Below are 15,868 nucleotides of genomic sequence, written 5' to 3'. Positions count from 1 at the left end.
CTGCTAGATTTACAGGATACTATAATGCTTATTGAGAACAATGATTTTCATGCTCTTTTCTTTTTATGTGGTTGGGTTTTGTTGATTGGTGGAAGGGACAACATTGTATGATAGTGGCAACATGACAGTGTGACAACTATTGAGATTTGTCGAAAGGAAGAAGATGACTTGTCTAATGAAACGACACATACGACAATGCTCAGATCAGTTGGCGACGGAGTTGATAAAAAACGCAACTTTCCTGTGAGTAAAAGTAAAACCATTCAAGAAAGTTGCAAAAGAGGCAGACACAAGGGGTTGAAAAGGAACAAGAAAACAAATTTTTTTATGGATAATGTCCAAATGTTCTTTCACATTGAAGATTGTAATACAAGTTTAACGCTTTGCAAATAACCTCTATGTTGTCTTTATCATGCTTTTTCGACTGCCAATGAGCAAATTGGAATGCTAACTCGTTATTATTCAATACAATAAAAGAGATTCCATAATCCGACGGCTCTGATCAAGGGACCCCGCAGCTCTTGGAGAAGAGAAAATCATAGCTGAGAATTTGAAGTCCGAGTCCAAACAGATAGCTACGGTACCAAAGCAGTCACTGTAAAAACAAGTCGACAAACAGCGTAAAGAGCTTCCAAACAAACGAACACAAGAAGGAAAATTCGCAGACTTTTCCTCGAAGCTTCTTTCCAAAAACCCAAGTCTGCTTTTCACCTTTATTCTTTCTCGGTCCTTTGCATTTTCTCTCTTTTTTTTTTTAAATTAAAAAGCAAAGAAAGAACAAAGGAAGAGAGGGAAATTTGATTCCTTTTTTGCTGGATAAAATTGGGTCAACTTGAAGGGAAAGAGAAAAGAGAAGGGTATTCGAGTTTGTGTTTGTTTTTGAGAAAAGGAAAGCTCAAAGTAGGTGAAGAGAAGAAAAAAAGAAGAGTTTAGTATTTTTTTTTTCTGGTAGTTTCTTTGTCTCCAACCAAAAGGTTGAGTTTGAAAATGCAAACGAGGTATATGGAGAGGTCGAATGGTATGGCAAGAGAGAAGAGAGGTTTGGATTCGAGTTCCGGTGATGAAGGACCTGATAGGAAACGACCTGCTCTTGCTAGGTCTCTCTCTCTCTCTCTCTCTTTCTCTGTGTCTGTCTTATGCTTTATGTTTTGGGTGTAATTTGTTGATGTAAGAAAGATGTTTTTATTGAATTCTGAGTCAACTGAATCTGAAAAAGTTATGCATTAAATGGTTTAGATGCTGTAAGAAGTTGTTGGAATAGAACAAAAAAAATCTCTACTGCTTTCACATGCAATAAAATGTAGGGTTTTTCAAAAAAGTTTTTTTGATTTTAAAAGAAATAATTTTGGATATTCTAGTTAATTACAAAATAAAAACAGTTGATAAGTAAAGGGAAAAGGTGATAAACAAGCAGAGCTGCAGGAAGGCCATAGCTGTGTTGGTTTATGTGGATGGACTGTTTTATAATGGGACAACTCTGTTATGTCAACAAGATGAAAATGGGTCATGGGTGTTGGTCCAGTTGCAGTGTCTTAACTGACAAAGCCTAAAAAACTGAGAAAACCCTGTCTTTCATGCCTTGACTTTTTTTATATATAAAAAAAGCAATTTACTAATTTTTTTGGCCAAACAACTTTACTAATATTGACGACTGGGAAATCTACATTTGATGTATAAGTTTGACTATTTTTCTTTATGTCAGAATTCTATTAAACTTCTATTTGTTGGTGGGGAAATACCAAAGAAGTTGTTTTGTTAACATAAGATCTTTGACCTTGATGCAGTGTCATTGTTGAAGCTCTGAAGGTGGATAGTCTGCAGAAACTTTGCTCATCATTGGAGCCTATTCTTCGGAGAGTTGTAAGATTCTGGATTTTATTCTTCTCTTTTGAAGTTCTTACTTAGTTCATGTTCTCATTTGGAGGGTAATGCTCTATAAACTCATAATAACTCTTCTGGTCTCGGCAATATGAACAGGTCAGTGAAGAAGTGGAACGTGCTTTAGCAAAACTAGGTCCTGCCAAGCTTACTGCTAAGTATGAACTTTTTTTGCTGCTTTAAATCTTGTAATAATATCAGAAGAAAATGTTTTCAATACTTTTGAAATCAATTAAGATTTTTTGCAAAATAATAAAGGAGGGATTTGGAATTACACTTGTGTTGTACTAGTGCATTTTGTTTTTCCCTCGCATATGTGCCCCATTACTATTGTGCTTGTGATAACATTATTGTCTGTATATACCTGTTGTTGTCCTTTGTTGCATTCATTTCCATATTATTTCCTTTAAATTTCATCTCTTTCATTTCAAGTTAGCATAGTTTGGCAAATTTTTTCTGTGACAAAGTTCTGCTATATGCCCAAGGACATTTATGACTGCCTCTCTCTTGATTATTCAGAAGTCTGGTGATTGTTGTTCCAATTCATGCACCTTTTACCTGCAGTGTGCCAGTGTTCCAATTAATGCGTTTTTCTTGTTGCCATTAGTGTATTTTGCAAAGTTTTGTGATAACTCTGCCTCTTGTTTTCATTCTCACAATGGTATAGAAACTGCAGGTCTTCCCCTAAACAGATACAAGGACCTGATGGAAGAAATTTGCAGCTGCACTTTAGATCCAGGTTGTCCCTCCCTCTCTTTACCGGAGGGAAAGTCGAAGGGGAGCAGGGTGCTGCTATCCATATTGTCTTGGTTGATGCAAACACTGGTCACGTCGTCACATGCGGTCCAGAGTCCTCAGTGAAACTAGATGTTGTTGTGCTTGAGGGTGATTTCAACAATGAAGATGATGACAACTGGACCCAAGAAGAATTTGACAGCCATGTTGTCAAGGAGCGTGAAGGGAAGAGGCCATTACTAACTGGAGATCTGCAGGTGATGCTGGAGGAAGGTGTAGGAACACTAGGGGAGCTAACATTTACTGACAATTCAAGCTGGATTAGGAGCAGGAAATTCAGGCTAGGGCTAAAGGTTGCCTCTGGCTCTTGTGAAGGCATCCGTATTCGTGAAGCAAAAACAGATGCCTTCACTGTTAAGGATCACCGAGGAGAACGTGAGTTCTTAACTTTGGTTATTGGAAAGCATCTGTATTTGTGAAGCAAAAATAGACTTAACTTTGGTTATTTGAGAGCCAGTAAATCATTGCCTTTTTATTCTTTTTCCTTAACAGTATACAAAAAACACTATCCACCTTCATTAAATGATGAGGTCTGGAGATTGGAGAAGATTGGCAAAGATGGGTCGTTTCACAAGAGGCTCAATAAAGCTGGAATTTTTACGGTTGAAGAGTTTCTACGACTTGTGGTTAGGGACTCACAGAGGCTGAGAAATGTAAGACTATTGCGTCTCATTCTCAAATCAGTCTTATATTTTGTTCTTCTGTCTGTAACTATTTTTTGATCCATTTCTTGTAGATTCTTGGAAGTGGAATGTCTAATAAGATGTGGGATGTTCTGGTGGAGCATGCAAAAACTTGTGTTCTAAGTGGGAAACTTTATGTTTATTTCCCTGATGATGTGAGGAGTGTTGGCATAGTCTTTAACAACATCTATGAGTTGAGTGGCCTAATTGCTAATGGACAATATTATGCTGCTGATTCTCTTTCAGACAATCAGAAGGTAAAGAAACTTGCAGTTCTGATATGTATTCGATTTAGTTTGCATTTATAGTCAAACCCATTTAGTTTGATATGTATTCGATTTAGTTTGCATTTATAGTCAAACCCATTTAGTTTATAGTGTGTTTATATATTAATAATAAAATGGAAGATTATCTACTCCTTGGCCCTAATTTTCCCGTATGATTTACCCTTTTGATGTTGATTGGAGCTATGCAGACTTTGTTTGAAAGTCACAGTCTTTTGTTTTAACAAGTTGAATTCAACTACTCGTCTATTTCAAGTACTGGATTTGGTACAGCACTTGCCTATGTTCCTTTATGTTCTTGCCATAATATAAAATGACACGTTAAAAAAGAAGCTCGAGAAAACTTCCATTCGTTATGTTCTTGCAGGTTTATGTGGATGCCTTGGTAAACAAGGCATATGAAAATTGGATGCATTTTGTGGAGTATGATGGCAAGTCTCTACAAGGCTGTAACGAAGATGATAGTGCAGGTGTTTCACAAGCCAATGTTCCAATGGATCCACAAGGCTATCCAAGTTTGATTAACCAGCAGCAGACTTTACCAAGCCTGCCAGGTCCAGTTGCTTCAGAGCAGCCTCTCATGGATTCTGGTCTAAATATTGGAGGTATAAATTCTTGACTGAATGTGAACCTGAATTTCATATGAAATTGCCATTTTTTACAAACTATTTTTGAGTACATAGGTGAAGTGAAAACAATCCCTCTCCCTTACACTTTTTTTTAAAAAAAAATACAATAAAATAAAAAAGGTGCCGTACCCATGGTGACTGTTATTTGATTGTTAAATTTTTGAATCTGTACATGTTTTTTGTTGACTGTGTTCACCATCTCTCTAGGTTATGACGAAAGTATGGCTGCCAGACTGTCGATGCAATCACAAAATGTACATCTTAATGCTCAGATTCAGTTGAATGGTGCTTCATTCACTCTACAGAACCCCTTGGTCAGTGCTTCACAGCAGGTCCAGCTTCCAGGAAACAATAATGGGTTAGCACTTGGTCCATCTCAGTCATCCATGCCAGGTTTCCATGGTGTCGGTACATCAAATATTCCTACTTTCAAGGGAGTCGAGGATTTCATCTCAGAGGAGGAGATTAGAATGAGAAGTAATGAGATGCTTGAAACTGAAGACATGCAGCATTTGCTTCAAATCTTTAACACGGGAAGCCAAAGCCATACTCCCTTTAATGCTTCTGAAGATGGTTATCCTTATTCCTCAACATATATGCCCACGCCATCTCTGACTTATGGTTTTGATAATGAAGCATCTCGTTCATCTGGCAAAGCCGTAGTAGGGTGGCTCAAGCTCAAGGCAGCCCTGAGATGGGGCATCTTTATTAGGAAAAAGGCCGCTGAAAGGCGGGCACACCTCGTTGAGTTGGATGATTCATAAATTTAGCCTCTGATGTTAACCTGTCTGGATGTGGTGTTAGTAGGCTTCCTTCCATCTCCCTGCCTGATTCTAACCCAACCAGAGCAAAGACCCAAAGACTAGAGTTGTTGCCAGGGTCTTGCGCTTCGAACCCTTGCATTGCTTGGATTCTAACTCTGCCATCCAGGGACCTTTCTGCTTGTACATTTCTCCACTGTACAGTAAGCTTCCTTCATAACTAGTAGGGTTTCAGTTCAGGTGGTGTCTTAACGCTGGAGGCTTGAAATGTTATCAAGGGGGAACGTCTCCCGCACGAGTCCAAGTAGCAGGTGTAACAGATGTATGTTACTACTTTAGATGACTAGCATCTCTGCTCTCTATTTTATTCTGTTGATATCTAACTAAATAAAGGACATGTTTATGTTCCTGACTTGTAACTTAAAAAAATAAATGTTAGTGGCAGTGATAACATTGCCTGAGCAAAATCTCACTGCTGCATGATGGAACTATGTTTTTATTTAATCCAGAGCTTTCTTCCTGTGTTACAATGGCGGTTCATATTCTCCGTTGTGGCTACTATGCGGAAGCTCTGTTTGATGGAAATCATTTTCACGGCTGGATGGTGCATGTGTAATGGCTACAATGAAATACTAGTCTATACATTATTGGAGGATGGAGTTTGGCCAGACAGCACATTAAAGAGGATTGGTCCAACCATAGTTAATTATAACAGGATGCTGTCGTCTGGTCCCTGACATGCGATTTCAAGCCATCCTTTAACGCCCTTTCATTTTCTATCAATCTCTCCGTCGCTATCTGCTTATCCTCTACGGTACAAACGCCAAACCTGGGCGGGAGGAAGCTGCCAAATCGAACATGTGCTTACAGCTTATTATGAAGATTGTTGGTAAAAAATACAGGTGAGGGTAACTGAAATGTAGATATGAAACAGCTATGATTTGAATCGTTTTAATATTCAATTATATGCTTGCTGAAAATAAGCCATTCAACAGATCCTTTCTTCAAATTAAAATTTAAAATCGATGATTATGGCAAACATCAAAATCATCACAAAACCTGTTTTGACGAAAGGAAAATATAATATATCCACCAATTGCTGACAATTTTGAACCACAGAGAAAATATTGGGGAAAAAAATGCAATTAAACTAAACTACAAGGGTTTCCTCCACAAATTAGCCCAAAAGATAATCAAAACTGAGACTGGCAAAGAGACAAGAATACGAGTGGCCTACGAGTACTTTCGATGTTCCTCCGCAGATAGCCTACCACTTACATAAGCAGTTCAGAACTGGTCCGAACCTTAACAATTTTCTCAAAGGCGTCAAATGGTATTTGCATTGCCCCTTTTGCCACCAATTCCATTTCCTTTTTCTTTTTTCTTTTTTTTTGCTTTTACATTCTTTTAATTTTGAATTTTCTGGGTTTGGTTTTGCAGGTCTGGCTCCTGTTTTCTCACTAGTTCTGAGGACAATACATCCATCGATATATGCATCCCTAGTTGCAGCGTATTCTATCATAGTAACATTGAGATTTCACATGTCACTCATCATCTTATTTACTCTATTCGTAGCAATCCGACTTAAAGGATCTGTGTAGTTGTTTCTTTGAAGATTTTAATGTATCGGTTTCATTCTTAAGTGTCATTTTCATAATTACTGTACATTTGTCACATTTAATACAAGGATAACAGCTAGTTGAGCAAAATCTTGTTCTTTCGCCTACATCAAGTTATAAATATATTTCAGAATTGCTATTAGCAAAATGCTACTCTTATTCTTCTCCCGCCCGATATGGCATGCTATTTACTTGGTAACTCATCATTTGGCTTCTAAGACATAAATGATTAACAATTAACAAATGCATGTGAGTTGTGACGGGGTTTACCAAAAATGGCTGATCACTGTCATTAGCTTCAACACTTAGTCCAGTTAATCTCCCATTTCATTGGGTGAACATGGTTTTTTTCTTTTTTAATCATAATGGCTTGTGTACCACCATTTTATAAATTCATTCATGCACCCGCTCATGAATTTTCCCAAATGGTAATTTTTTCTCCTCTTAGAGTGAAACCAAAATTAATCTAATGCAACAAACTCCTTTTAACGATCTTAGAGCCAAGTTTAAACTCTCAATTGACAAAGAGTTGAAGCAAAAAAAGTGAAGCTTATCCAGTGGAGGCATTAGAACAGGGTGGCTTTATTTCAGCGACAGCACCTTTCTACAATCAAGGTGGCTTATCCAGTACTGGAGCTTCTTTCAACAGGGTTTCTTACTAAAACCAGCAGATAATGAAAGCCAAATGTCCCTATCAATAGAGTTTTCCTTTTGCTTTTCAATGCTTGGCAACAATATTGTTAACTCAAATGTGGGTGATTTCGGCACTGCATGTATCCAATGATGGAAATTCTCTCATGTTTGACATCTTACAATGCCATTGTGTGATCACTACCAGAACCTACCACTTTTAGCATGGTATATACCCTAGGCTATGGGAAATTATGGGTGTTGCTCAATTTTGAACCAAAGCTAAGATGTTTCCAAATGGTCTATTTATCGTTAGGTCTTGAAGTAAAATGATTGTTTAAAAAAATAAGAGAATTTTATTCCACATTCAAAATTTATAATTTATGCATTTAGTCACGTGACATACACGCAATACGTTAAATGTAGTATATATATTCTTGATTTTTTAATCTAGCGATTAAAAATTTTTTAGAAAAACATAAAAATCGTGATTTCAAACCATGATCTCTTTCTTTCTTCCATTACAATTAACGTGTTTTAGTGTTTATAATTAAAGAAAATCTCCTTTCATCTATAAAATGGAGAATACATGAATACTCTCTAGGCCCTTCAGTATCAGCCTACTAATTCATCTCTCCTCAACACCATTCCTTACAATATTACTTCTCTTGGGTGTAAAAAAATTTCTTTCAAGCATATATCCTTAACTTTTCTATGTATTCTCTAATCTTGGAGGCCAAAGGTGATTAGATCTACGTCGAGGAGTAATCTAAATTTCATATTGAAGATTGTTCTCATAAATTTCATATCGAAGATGGTCCGAAATTTTTTTTTGAGGTATGTGTAACCTTTGAAATTAATCTAGGAAGATTTTACTCTTTTTAATTGTTAAAAATAAAAAGTTTTTTTTCCCAAAATTGCATTACAATATTTTTCTACAATAAACTTTTACTTATTTAAAATATTCATTGTTCAAAATACTTAATAAGATTATTTTGGATATTTTCATGTTATAATATTTGATCTTCATGTAAATAATTTTGGATTTGTGGTGATAAGATCACCATATGGTGTCTAGATTGTTGTGGTAATCTTGAAAATACATAAAATTAACTAAATTAAATGACTCTATGGGATAAATTGGAAGAATAATCTGAACATATTCTATACCATTTCAAGCATACAAGAATTTTTTTAATCCTTATTTGACAAATAATGTGATTTTTCAAGCCTTAACTTTGAACCATAACCCACTATTCAGAAATGTTGTTTTACTGCCTTTTAGTATTAAATTCTTGATATAGAAATTAAAATGTATATAGAAGTTAAATTCTTCTACATATAAATTCCTTCCAAAATTTTATTTTCTTTCCATATTTTTGTGTTTTTTTCCATAATATCTAAAAGGGCATTGATGTTCCACAATGGGAAAATTACTGGGAAAATTATGGTAAAAAATCTATTGCTATTGTTTTGCTTGTGTGTGTGTGTGTGTATATATATATATATGTGTGTGTGTGTGTGTGTGTCATTTGGAAACTCTAAAAAAAGAATATTCAGACAAATATGGTGAAAAGCAGAGAATAATCATAACTTTCCAGGGTGGCTTGTTGCGTAAACCTTGTATGCTACCATATCATTTATGCTTAAAATTGTTATCCTATTCATATCTATTATCCATGTAAGGTATAGTATTTCCATACCAATTATGCTCATTTTGCAGGTATTTATTTTTATTTGCCAAAAATATCAAGGCTCTATTAAGGAAGAGGGTGAAGGATTTTAAGACAAACCTACTCAAAACGATAGAACTTTTTAGCTGATTTGCGTACACTAGAGAACTGCAGAAATGGAAACCCAATTGTATAGAATCTAAAATTTTCTCAACACAAAACGAATCGACACTAAATGAAATCATTCTTAATTTATTTTCTCTTTCGCCTATTTAAATGAAGCTGTCTTCTCTCACATTTCATTCATTCGTCTTGAATTCTCTCTTCCTAGTGATAGAGTAGTATTCAATTCCTATAGTTTCTTAGATTTACTTGTTGCATTTGCTAGAAAATAAGATCATTTTGTCCCTTTACAGAAAATAGTAGTAATTCATAGAAAGAGAGGCCAACTTTTTTCTGATATTTTGACACTATGGCGGTTCCAGGAATTGAGAACCTGGCAAACCCACGAAAGAAAAACAAGAGAGAAAATCTAGGTGACCGTGGTCATCGTCTTCGTCCTAGTAATGTTCCTAGTGGAACTGATGCCAACTTAGTTAACCTGGCTTTTGATGTCCCTGATGATGTCCTTACCAACATCTTTTCCTTTTTGCCAATCAAAGAGGCAGTGCAAGCTTCAACAGTGGCAACAAGATTCAAGCAATCTTGGTTTTTTAATCGAAAACTGTGTTTCGATAAAGATTTTGCCAAACGCCATGCTCAAAAAGATTTCTTGAATATTGTTAACCGTGTTTTTGAACTCCATGTAGGACAAAACATTCAAACTCTTCGTTTATTTTTTGATCCAACAGGAGTTGAAGATGCTGTTGAAAATTGGATTCAAATCTCAATCGACAAAGAAGTTGAAGAGCTGGACTTGAATTTCAGTCTAGCAAAAGACCCTTACAGGATTACTACAGATTTTGCTGATTTTGAGTCAATTAAAATCCTGAAGTTATGCCGCTGTGAACTTGACCTTTTACCAACTTTCCGAGGTTTGAATTCTCTGAAAACTCTCGTGCTAAGGAGGATTGAAATTAATTCAAAATTCCTCGAAACAGTGTTTTCCAACTGCTTGTCTCTCGAGACTTTGGAGTTGGTAAAGTGCCGTAAGATTGGTCACTTGAGGATTTTGGCCCAAAATCTAAGAAGGTTCAAGGCCTTAAAATTGGGTGATTGCTTGGGTTTATATCAGGTTGATATTGATGCTCCAACAATCCGCTCAATCCATTATAGTGGGATATTCATTTTATTCAAATTTGTTGAGATTTCTCAACTAAATGATGTGATCCTCAATTTCAAGCCTCTAAAAGGTATTGAAAAATTTTTCAGGAGAGATAGTTTCTTATGCGATCTCTCACATATTGCTGTTCTCTCTGCCAGTAATACCCTTCTTGAGGTAAGTGTTAATTTCAAGCTTTATCTATTTACATGCGTTAAGATTTTATACACTACTTCCATTAGTTTATTTTCATTGATCATGATATGAATATATGAATTTAAAGAGCTAATTGGCTTGTCTCGTAGGATCTATCACCGGAATATTTCCATAGAATCTTGCGATTTCACTTTGGGAAGTTGAAGGAACTACAGTTGTTCATGGAAAATGCAGTATATTGCAATCTATATCATATTGCCTATTTTCTGAAGAAATGCCCTCGCCTGGAAAAACTTTTCATTGATGTAAGCATGTGTTAATCATTTAATTTTACATGCTCCAAAACAATGCTTGCATGGTATTTGAAACTTCAAAAATTTTTGCAGTTTAAGGGATTCTCTTTCGAACCTAAAGAAAATTGGAAATATCAAAGTGAATTAGTTGAACGAGACATTCAACCCTTGAAATGCCTTCAATTTATCAAAATGGTTAGCTTCACGTTTAAAGATCATGAAATAGAGATCCTGCAATATTTGTTGGAACGGGCTGTAGTATTGGAGGATTTAGTTCTAGTTTGTCCCAAGACTACCAAAGAGGGGGTCGTGAATGTTCAGAACATACTATTTTGTAGGAAGATTTGTGAGCGTGTCCCCGTCTCTCCTTTAGCCAAAGTTCGTTTTTGTGATCGGGACACTGATAAGAGCCCCTCTCCCAAGCATTCCAAGACCTGTTTTTAAGCCAGCAGTCTTACTATCTGTTGATGGCCGGTTTTAATTAGTTCGGTGGGAAATCAATCTTGTTCCATTTCTTCAGCCTAGTTACATTAATTCCCGTCGAAGGGAACACAGATTAGCTTGTTAATGGCGTTTTTCGACCTAGGATTGTAATTTGGAACAATGATGAATTGTTTTGAAAGAATCACAAATGTTTCTGTTTGCTCTTCCATTTATGTTGTCTTAATGAAGTTATAAGTATTTGGTTTAATGCATATTTTCTCTTGGACTGCTTATACATTCTTTTCTTGCATATATAGTATAGCTTGAAGTTGTTTACTGATAAGCATATACAAAAATTAATCAAATAAATTCAATTCAACTATCATAACGATAATAGTTAATTTCGTTATTATTCACTCATTAAACAAGATATTAGATCCAAAATCTCTTAATCTAATCAATATAGAAAGTAATTTTAAAAAGTTCGGTTCTAACTCAAAACAAATTCAATTTAACTATTATAACGATAATCGTTAATTTCGTTATTATTCACTTGTTAAACAAGATATTAGATCTAAAATCTCTTAATCTAATCAATATAGAAAGTAATATTAGAAAAGTTCAGTTTTGATTTAATACGTGTTTTCTTTTAAAATGCATATGCATCCTTTCTTGCATAGCATAGGTTAAAGTTGTTTATCAATCATAAACATACAAGGCAAATTAATCAAATAAATTCAATTTCATTATCATAACGATAATCGTTAATTTCATTATCACTCACTTATTAAAAACGATATTATATCAAAGATTTTTTAATCTAATTAACATAGAAAGTAATTTTTAATTGACATATTGCTTTCATACTTAGTAGCAGAGTTAATTTAACATGCTAATTTAATTACCAATTCATCACAGGTTAATCATTGGAATTATATATAATTACTATTTTATACAATAACAGCTCTTTTCTTAGTTGTCATTCTTTTTTGAAATATTTCTTAGTTGTCATTTGTAACTCATAATAGTAATCCTTAATTTTGGTTTCTCTCACACTTTTAAATTTTCTAAGATACTAAATTTAACAACTTACCAATTAATCCTACAAGAGATTAGTATCCATGACTAATCTAATATTATGTATCAAATTTCATATGATTAAATTTTATAATTCGTATATTTATATCATATAAAATATTAAAATTTATATAATATTTTATATAAAAATTACGTATCATAATTTATATCAATATAAAAACATAAAATATATTTTTAAAATTTTATTAATTTTATATATAATAATTATTAAAATTTTAAATTATATTATTTTTATATATTTTTTATATTTTAAATTATTAAATTTACATATAAAAAACATCTTAGAATAACATCCGAAAGAACACTTTTGGCATTGTTCTTTGTTGTTAGAAAATGAAACATTCCTACTTTCTTTTGAAGCAATCAGCAGGCCGAAACTTCCAATATTCAAGCTTGTTCATCACTTTTTCTCGAAAAAAAAAAACTATTTAAAAGTATTTGTTTTTTTTTTATTTAAAATTTTACAGCTAAGGGTGTTGAGAATTGACGTGTGTTGACCGTCCAAATCGTGTAAAACCTGCAACAGCAGTCAGCCTCCGAATTAGAATCAACTGGTCAAACAAAACCATTGGCCACTGTTAAAGTTTCACTCACCTACTCTCATGTGAACGTTTGTACTGAACTTTTACACGTGTCCCATCCTTGACCAATAAGAACTCCAATCAGATCGACTCCTTGACAGAGTCACTAGGTATTCGTACGTCCACCCACAGGTGAACAAACACCAAACGTGTTAAAGAAACGGGCCGACAAAGCGGACTTGGTCCGACCATATCTCCACGTCATCTCCAGCACCACCCAAGTTGTTTCCTACCTCACATAATTTCTCTCTCCCTCCCCAACGGCTAGTTTCGAATTTAACCGCCAAGGCACTATAATATAATATATTAAATTTCATCCCCCGGGCACACACGAGGGAAAGAAAAAAAAAAAAAAAGAAGCTAAAAAGAAAGAGAAAAATAAAAATTTATCCTTTTTATCGGAATTCTCCGGTAGTTTCTAGTGGTAAAAAAAAGGCTGAAAACGCGTAGATATTTTTATTTTAAAATTAAAAATATCGCCTTTTTCATCGGCATATATGTAGAAGTTTCCATTTTTAAAGCAACTCTGTTCTGATCGGCAGTTCTATGTTTTGTTCTCTCAAATTTAGGGTTTTATGTTATTTCTATATCTGAACAAAGAAACCCCAGATTCAGTTTCACTTTTGGTGTAGCTTTTCTGCTTCTGTAAAGATTTATTTTTTGGGTTTTGGAATCTAAGGTATTTTCAGTAACTGTTTTTGGATTTCCCTCTTTAGATTTCATTTTCTAAGTGAAAAATCTAATCTTTGAGTTTCTCTTTTTGGGGAGATTGATTCAGATTACTAAAAGTGTTTAACGCTTTGTTTTGGACATTTGGAGCTTGTTATGGAAATGGGTTTGGGCTCTGTATGCGGTACTTCTTCACTGAAGTTGAAGCATGGTGGTGTGAATGAGGAAGAAGAGTTAGGATTAGGGTTAGGGTTTGTGAGATTCAGTCGCGGGTTGGGGAGGAAAAGGGTTGGAATATCAAATGAGGAGGAATCTTTGCCTCTTGATTCTGCAATCAATGTTCCATTATTGAAAAGGCAATGCAGTGACAGAATCATGATGATGATAATTGATGATTACCACGAAAAATCTGCTCTTGAATCACTTCCCCAAGATGTTCTTGTAAGTACTAAGAATCCCAAAGCTTCATTTTTTTTGTTAGTTTCTATTTTTGGATTGTGAGATTGTGATTGATGGGAAAGATTTACTTTTTTTTTTTATTCTTACAGATTAGGATTATTTGTGGTGTGGATCATGAAGATTTGAAGCAACTTTTTAATGTTTCTAAATCAATCAGAGAAGCTGTGAGTATAATTCAGTTTAATTTGGAATATAAGATTTTCATTTCTTGCTTAACTATTCAATCTGATTTTGACTATGATTTTTCCTTTTTTCTCAGACTGTAATTGCAAAGCAGTTGCATTTTGCTTATAGCACACCAAGAAAGACCAAGGCATTTCGAACTTCAATCGATTTCGAAGAATCAAGTGAGTTAGACGAGATTGAACCTCCAAATGCTCCGAGGCAGTGGCGGTCTCACAGGTCAATCAACAGGAAAAAACTGGCTGATATTTCAGTGGCATTGTTTGCTTGACACGGAGAAGATTAACTTTTGTAAATAGCTTGTTGTTGTAGATTTAAAGGGGGTTGATTAGTGGATCTGCTTGTCGGATCTTTGCACATGGGTAAGATTCTTGTCAGGCCATTTCTTCAAATGTTTCTTTGAAGATTGTGTTTTTGGCTTGTTTGTATCTTTGTGTACATGAGAAAGAAAAGGAGATTCCAGTTTCGGATGCATTTGTTTGGAGGGCTATCTTGACCCTTCTGATGTGATAAAGTGGAGATTTCATGAGAGTGTACAACTGATTTTGCATGCTCTCTTTTATGCTTAATAAGATAAGAAATGTAGAAATATTTCTTCATACGTTAATGATTTGTTGATTCTCTAGTTTCTATTTTAAGTGATTTTTGTTTTGTTTGTTACATTTTGTTAGTTATGTTTGGATCTTGAAGCTCTAAAAATCAACGATGATCTTACCAAGCTCTGTATTTGCTGGGCAGTAAGTAGTTTATCAAATCAGAAAGTGAATTATAAAGTTGCAAAAAGAAGCAGATTCCATATTTTGATGTGTATTTCCCCTGCTTTATTGGATTTACTACATTTTGCTGCTGATTTTGGTGAGTTCTACAAGCTAACCAATTCCGGCTGCGTGATCTGTTGTATCATGTTGTTTGCTTGAAATGCAACTTAATAAACTCCTGTCTGGAGATTGGAAAGCGAGTCCTTGCCCATTGAAGTAATAATTGTAAAGTGTTTAACTCTTCTAAGAAACTGCTGGTATTCAGCTTTCCATGATAGAGAAGCATTTTGTTTAGGAATTTGAGGATGAATATTCATTGCCTTGATAGGAGAGATTCAATAACTCCAAGAAATAGTTTCTCGAATCAATGATAAATCTAATAAGAGTTCCAATTTATGAACAGACCATGCATGTAGATGTCGATTAATGAATGGGAGAATCATCTACCGGTTCTTTCCTGTAGGGAAAAAATCTAAAGAGACAAAATACTAGGATCATAATTCAAAGGTTCACCGCCCGATGTTTGATTTTTCATTTAAAATTTTTTTTATAATAGTGAATCTACATCTACATTGACTGGAAGTTTATGTTAACTAATGACAGCTATTGGAAGGTTAGTGATTCAAGCTGTTCTCTGCTTCAATTAAGGAAGCCTTGATTTCAGCAATCAAAACTTAATTGAAAAATGGAAAAAAAAAATACAACTATCCATGGCTGTATCCGGAATGCTTTAACTGGATTTCCAATTTCAAATCAAGAAAATCCGCGTTGAATGATTACGTTAATGTTTACCCTTTTTCTAGTTAAGTTAGTTATATACGTTGAAGAAACTTTATAGCTAAAGAAATAAGGAATGTGAAAACATTTTGTTGTTTTTTTTTCCTTCTTTTCGAGTTTTTAACAGCTTTGCCTATTTGGTCACATGGCCACGTGGGATTTTACTGATGTTTCTTTACTTTGCATTTTCTTTCAGCATGGTTTCTTGCTCTCGATCAGACTAGCAGATAATGAGAGCCAAGTGTCTCTCTCTGTTGA

The 15,868-nt window shown here is 34.7% G+C and overlaps 3 protein-coding genes across 7 annotated transcripts; all 3 read left to right on the top strand.

The window, feature by feature from the left end:
• The first annotated feature begins 638 nt into the window (after positions 1-638).
• On the top strand, positions 639-5,615 carry LOC111281091 (calmodulin-binding protein 60 B-like). Of its 4 annotated transcripts, none has more exons than XM_022868696.2 (8): positions 639-1,097; positions 1,785-1,860; positions 1,978-2,036; positions 2,555-3,048; positions 3,166-3,326; positions 3,410-3,613; positions 4,008-4,245; positions 4,477-5,615. In XM_022868696.2, exons 1-8 carry the CDS (start codon positions 988-990, stop codon positions 5,031-5,033), a joined length of 1,899 nt encoding a protein of 632 aa, XP_022724431.2. In that variant the 5' UTR covers positions 639-987; the 3' UTR covers positions 5,034-5,615. The 4 variants fall into 4 exon arrangements, with proteins under 4 accessions (XP_022724431.2, XP_022724428.2, XP_089613109.1 ...); XM_022868693.2 differs by having other exon boundaries at positions 759-1,097; positions 2,546-3,048; XM_089756983.1 differs by lacking the exons at positions 639-1,097; positions 1,785-1,860; positions 1,978-2,036 and adding an exon at positions 1,955-1,977.
• Positions 5,616-9,088: 3,473 nt separating this feature from the next.
• Positions 9,089-11,281, top strand: LOC111280527 (putative FBD-associated F-box protein At1g61330). The gene is made up of 3 exons (XM_089757298.1): positions 9,089-10,390; positions 10,519-10,674; positions 10,756-11,281. The coding sequence occupies exons 1-3, from the start codon at positions 9,425-9,427 to the stop codon at positions 11,104-11,106; spliced, it is 1,473 nt and encodes a 490-aa protein (XP_089613424.1). The 5' UTR covers positions 9,089-9,424; the 3' UTR covers positions 11,107-11,281.
• A 1,810-nt stretch (positions 11,282-13,091) lies between these two features.
• On the top strand, positions 13,092-14,735 carry LOC111281166 (F-box protein SKIP27-like). Of its 2 annotated transcripts, XM_022868804.2 has the most exons (4): positions 13,269-13,443; positions 13,543-13,874; positions 13,982-14,056; positions 14,152-14,735. In XM_022868804.2, the coding sequence occupies exons 2-4, from the start codon at positions 13,590-13,592 to the stop codon at positions 14,344-14,346; spliced, it is 555 nt and encodes a 184-aa protein (XP_022724539.1). In that variant the 5' UTR covers positions 13,269-13,443; positions 13,543-13,589; the 3' UTR covers positions 14,347-14,735. The 2 variants fall into 2 exon arrangements, with proteins under 2 accessions (XP_022724538.1, XP_022724539.1); XM_022868803.2 differs by having other exon boundaries at positions 13,092-13,874.
• The last annotated feature ends 1,133 nt before the right edge of the window (positions 14,736-15,868 follow it).

Source organism: Durio zibethinus, chromosome 28, assembly GCF_047325235.1.
Source record: "Durio zibethinus cultivar Kanyao isolate XHJ-2024 chromosome 28, ASM4732523v1, whole genome shotgun sequence".
Lineage (NCBI taxonomy): Eukaryota > Viridiplantae > Streptophyta > Magnoliopsida > Malvales > Malvaceae > Durio > Durio zibethinus.
Note: the sequence above shows the minus strand (reverse complement) of the source record. Positions and strands in the feature narration are given on the sequence as shown.

Coding starts and splice junctions, on each gene's coding strand:
- LOC111281091 (XM_022868693.2), top strand. CDS start 988: ATGCAAACGAGGTATATGGAGAGGTCGAATGGTATGGCAAGAGAGAAG. Junction 1,861..1,977: donor AGCCTATTCTTCGGAGAGTT/GTAAGATTCTGG, acceptor CAATATGAACAG/GTCAGTGAAGAAGTGGAACG. Junction 3,049..3,165: donor TAAGGATCACCGAGGAGAAC/GTGAGTTCTTAA, acceptor TTTCCTTAACAG/TATACAAAAAACACTATCCA.
- LOC111280527 (XM_089757298.1), top strand. CDS start 9,425: ATGGCGGTTCCAGGAATTGAGAACCTGGCAAACCCACGAAAGAAAAAC. Junction 10,391..10,518: donor CCAGTAATACCCTTCTTGAG/GTAAGTGTTAAT, acceptor CTTGTCTCGTAG/GATCTATCACCGGAATATTT. Junction 10,675..10,755: donor TGGAAAAACTTTTCATTGAT/GTAAGCATGTGT, acceptor AAATTTTTGCAG/TTTAAGGGATTCTCTTTCGA.
- LOC111281166 (XM_022868803.2), top strand. CDS start 13,590: ATGGAAATGGGTTTGGGCTCTGTATGCGGTACTTCTTCACTGAAGTTG. Junction 13,875..13,981: donor CACTTCCCCAAGATGTTCTT/GTAAGTACTAAG, acceptor TTATTCTTACAG/ATTAGGATTATTTGTGGTGT. Junction 14,057..14,151: donor CTAAATCAATCAGAGAAGCT/GTGAGTATAATT, acceptor CTTTTTTCTCAG/ACTGTAATTGCAAAGCAGTT.